The following is a 4,227-nucleotide window of genomic DNA, read 5'->3' as shown; positions in this document are numbered from 1 at the left end:
ATGAGTATGTGAATGCAAGAGTACCTTAGTGGGTTGGTGACTGAGTGTGTGAGTGTCTCAATGGGAGTGTGAATGGGTGTATGTGTGTCTGAGTGGGTCTATTTGCATAAGTGTCTCACTGGGTGTGTGGGTGGGTGCATCACTGTCTGAGTGAATCTGTTGAGTAGATGTCAAAGTGGGTGTATAAGTATCTGAGTGGATCAGTGAATGGGAGTATGAGTTTTTTGAGTGGATTTGGAACTTGAGAAATACAGGGTCTGCACTAGTAGCCAACAACCATGTTTGAAAGACTATTTATGTACTTGGTTGAGAAGTGTGTGTCAGTACTTGCCTACATATTCCAGAGATGTAGGAGTACACCTCTATCAGTGTCACAAGATGTTGAAGCAAATGTGCTGGTATGTAACTGACTGCTATAGTACCTCAATGGCTCCCTAGATGTGTATATAGGTGGCTGCACAAATACTTCCATGCCTGTATTAGGCAATAGAGAGCTATGTAGGTGTTACTGCAACTACCTTTGAGTCTGCTGCCTGCATAAATAAATCGTTTCTGGTTAGTTGCTAAATGTATAAGTGCTTCTGTAGATGTCTCTGTAACTGAAAGAGAGGATCTATGCTTTTGTGAACATCTATGTCAAGTGTTTTAGGGATGGCATAGATGGCATAGATGCCTACAAGTGCACACGTAACGCATTCAACTCAAAACGAAAACTGTCAATGTCTTAAGTACAAAACAGCATCCTGTATGGCATACCCAAATACCCTTATTTGATTTACCTTAAATTTCTCAACAGCTACTGAGCGGATTTACACCAAATAACTGAAAGCATGATCTGAAAACCAAAATCTACCTTCCTGGCCAATGTTGCCTAATTCAGTCCAGAAGTTTGGGCTGTAGTCATGGTCAAAGCTCCTATGGGAATTAACATAGGAAATTGTATTATTTTTGACCCACCTTTTTCTCACCCCCCGCTTGACGGATCACCACAAAACTTTCCATGCAGAAAAATATTCACTATGAGACTTTTTGGGAAAACTTTTGTGTAGATTCATCTTACGACGCCTAGGATATAGGCAAGTCAACAATGCTTTTGCTATAGAAACATGGTCAACATGGTCCTAACTCTATCTACTGGCCACCGAGATATATATATATATATATATATATATATATATATATATATATATATATATATATATATATATATATATATATATACATATATATATGAGAAAAACATGCTGGACATATGTTTAGATGCCTGCTATCTTACCTTTAAAATCAGTGACGTTTTGGTGGGATTTGAATGGCAGGTGTCTACCTTGCTTTCAGTAATCCCATACGATAACCTGTAGTCGACGTATGTCATGTATCTCATTGTAAGTATAGAATGTGCCACCTAGGGTAAACTTCACAGTAACAGCAAAGAAATGTGACATCTCAGCAGCTTAAGGAGTCTTTCTGTTCTAATAATCCTTCTTTCTTGAACCCTATAGAAAATGACTATGTGGGGGTATTCTTCGAATTTTAGACAGATCTTTTGTGAGAGTATGCTTCGCAGCAAATTGTAATTGGATCAGTCGTGCAAATAAAAGAAACTTCAAAACAGGTGTACAAAAAAACACCATTTAATCAATTTCCACACAAAACAAATACCAAACGTTGTCACACCAACATATTTCTTTCTGCTGAGACACCCAGTCCAATTATTAATGAATTTGAATACGTTTCTATAAGTTAAAATATTGTGAACCCTTGGACACTATCTGCAGAGATATTTTTGGGTAAAGCTTACAATACCAGTTTTGCAGTCCATACATGGAGGGTAAAATACTGCACTTTACTTCAGCATAGCTACACGTCATCTGTCTGACAATGCAAACACTTCATTCGTTTCTTTCATATGGGACGACTCCCTCACACTCTCACTCTCCTCTCTAGTGTTCTGGCTCAATAGTTCAAATAGTTTGGCGCACTTATCTAGTCTCACATGATTGCGGAATTTCCGGGCAGCAAAAGCATAGAGTAAAGGATTGATAAAGCTACTAATAAATGCTAATGCCCCAGATATGAAGACACCCATATGAGTGATGTCATCAAGCGTGGCTGCCATCTCAGGGTCGGATGTCTCAAGCAGGACCGAAGCCACGGAGAGCAGGTTAAAGACATGGTGGGGCGTCCAGCACACTGCAAACGCGATGACCACGCTGGTGATCAGGGTCTCCGACCGGCGCTTAGCTGTGTACGTCATTTGCCGTATCCTCCTGCCAATGAACGCATAGCACGTGCAAATGATGCAGAATGGAATCACGAAGCCGGCCAGGGTCTCCAGCAGAAGTAAACTTGCCGCCTGCGTCCCTGAGGCGTAATTGCGGCATGTGCATTGTAAAGCATCTCCCAGCTCCTCGGTTTCCTGCACAGGGAGGATGGGGATTCCGAAGAGGAAGGCCGCGACCCAAATGAGGAGGATGAATTTGAGGGCAAAGGAGTTCCTTTTCCAGATGCGCATGGAGAAGGGATGAAACACGGCCAGGTACCGCTCCACACTCAGGGCAGTCACAAAAAACACGCTGCTGTACATGCTGCAGTAGATAACGTAGACCAAGATCTTACAAAAGGGGATCCCGAAAACCCATTGGTTGGCAAAGGAATAAATCCAGACGGGTAGGGTAGCCAGCACCAAGATGTCAGATATGGCCAGGTTGAGGATCAGGAGGACAGTGGATGACTTTTGCTTCAGGTTCCGGCAGATACTCCAGATGACAATGAAATTCCCCGGCACTCCAATCAAGAACGCCAATCCCAATATGGCGCACACTGTTGGCCTTTCGAATCCCCATGTTATGTGCTCAGGGCTCACGCTCTCCTCCGTCTTGTTCATCGATTTCATTCTCGTAGGCTACGGCTCTTCTGCAGTCTGAAATAAAGAGGGTGTATTCTGAGCTCTTCATGTTTCAACGTTTCACTGTCATATAGACTTCATAAATAAATTATGTTTGGCAAGATACTGCCAAGCAGAACAGCAGACCATTCATTGTAACAATGGAAGCTAATCTAATAGCAGCTTCTGAAACGATTTCCTGTTATCGTGCTACGTCAGAAAGAGATGCTACCAAGCTGTCTAATTTACTAAAGTGGATGCCAGATGCCCATTTGCATGGAGCAACAAAAGAGACATTGACTTATAAATTAATGAGAAGCATGCAACAACAATTACAACCTTCTATCTACGATCAAAACAAAACATGGTACAGTACAGCAGCATATTACACACAAGTGAACTCAGCATTACCCGCCTCTAGGGCAGGAGCTGTTAAACGATCGTTGTTATTTATGAAGCAATACGTCAGGCTGTATCATGTACAAAGATCTGTGTGAGCAGTATTTAAATATTTAGAATGTATGAGCGGACATTGAATTTATAGGTTTTATCAGTAGTAATGTCCAGCAGCTTGTATGCAGTTCAAGTGGAAACCTGATAAAAGCTTTGCAACATGCACCAGCAGCAAAATAGTCACCACAGTTAATGTAACCCGGTTTTAACAAATATCTTATCTTACCTCTTGGCTTGCAGGATGGCTGTAGACGTTTAGATCACTTCATATGCATAGTAGTCGAGTAGAATTCTAAGAAAGCTTCTTGGCTCTTATTTGTACTAAAAGAACAATTAAATACATCGGTATCATGGTCTCTATCTCTCCCTGAAAAGTGCAGAAGGAGACTGGCTTCCTTGAAAGGTCACCAAAGGAATATCTCTGAGTCAGGGGAAGTGAAAACATGAAGTTACAGCAAAACAACCACAAAGAAAAAATACATACAAAAAACTGCTAAAGCAGCTTTAGTGGCCGGTTGCGTTTCTAGAGGTGCTTTTTTGAGAGGGGGTGTGACACAAAATGGGGTCACAAATAAACTGATTGGGCCACCAATCAGGATAAAAAAAAATAATAAAAAAAAATATATATATATATATTTTTATTTTTTATTTTTTTATTTTTGTATATGTATATTTTATATGTGTATATATATATATATATATATATATATATATATATATATATATATATATACACACATATATATACTGACCAGTAAGCTCGTGGAATTGTTTTCCGTCTTCGCTTAGAAAATTTGGAATATACATACATATATATATATATATATTCCAACAAAAGTGCCTGCTGCTTAAGGACGCCACTCCACGAAAAATAAGTTCACAGAACCCTT

At 40.1% G+C, this 4,227-nt stretch overlaps 1 protein-coding gene across 1 annotated transcript; it reads right to left on the bottom strand.

Moving 5' to 3' along the window:
- Positions 1 to 1,615: 1,615 nt before the first annotated feature.
- LOC147673875 (leukotriene B4 receptor 1-like) lies at positions 1,616 to 3,716 on the bottom strand. The gene is made up of 2 exons (XM_086946426.1): positions 3,564 to 3,716; positions 1,616 to 2,920 (listed from the first exon to the last, which is right to left on the bottom strand). Exon 2 carries the CDS (start codon positions 2,891 to 2,893, stop codon positions 1,865 to 1,867), a length of 1,029 nt encoding a protein of 342 aa, XP_086802552.1. The 5' UTR covers positions 2,894 to 2,920; positions 3,564 to 3,716; the 3' UTR covers positions 1,616 to 1,864.
- Between the last annotated feature and the right edge of the window lie 511 nt (positions 3,717 to 4,227).

The sequence above is a fragment of the Lissotriton vulgaris genome, chromosome 12 (genome assembly GCF_964263255.1).
Source record: "Lissotriton vulgaris chromosome 12, aLisVul1.2, whole genome shotgun sequence".
Lineage (NCBI taxonomy): Eukaryota > Metazoa > Chordata > Amphibia > Caudata > Salamandridae > Lissotriton > Lissotriton vulgaris.
Note: the sequence above shows the minus strand (reverse complement) of the source record. Positions and strands in the feature narration are given on the sequence as shown.

Excerpts from the sequence above, each read along its gene's own strand:
- LOC147673875 (XM_086946426.1), bottom strand. The coding sequence starts at position 2,893 with ATGAAATCGATGAACAAGACGGAGGAGAGCGTGAGCCCTGAGCACATA.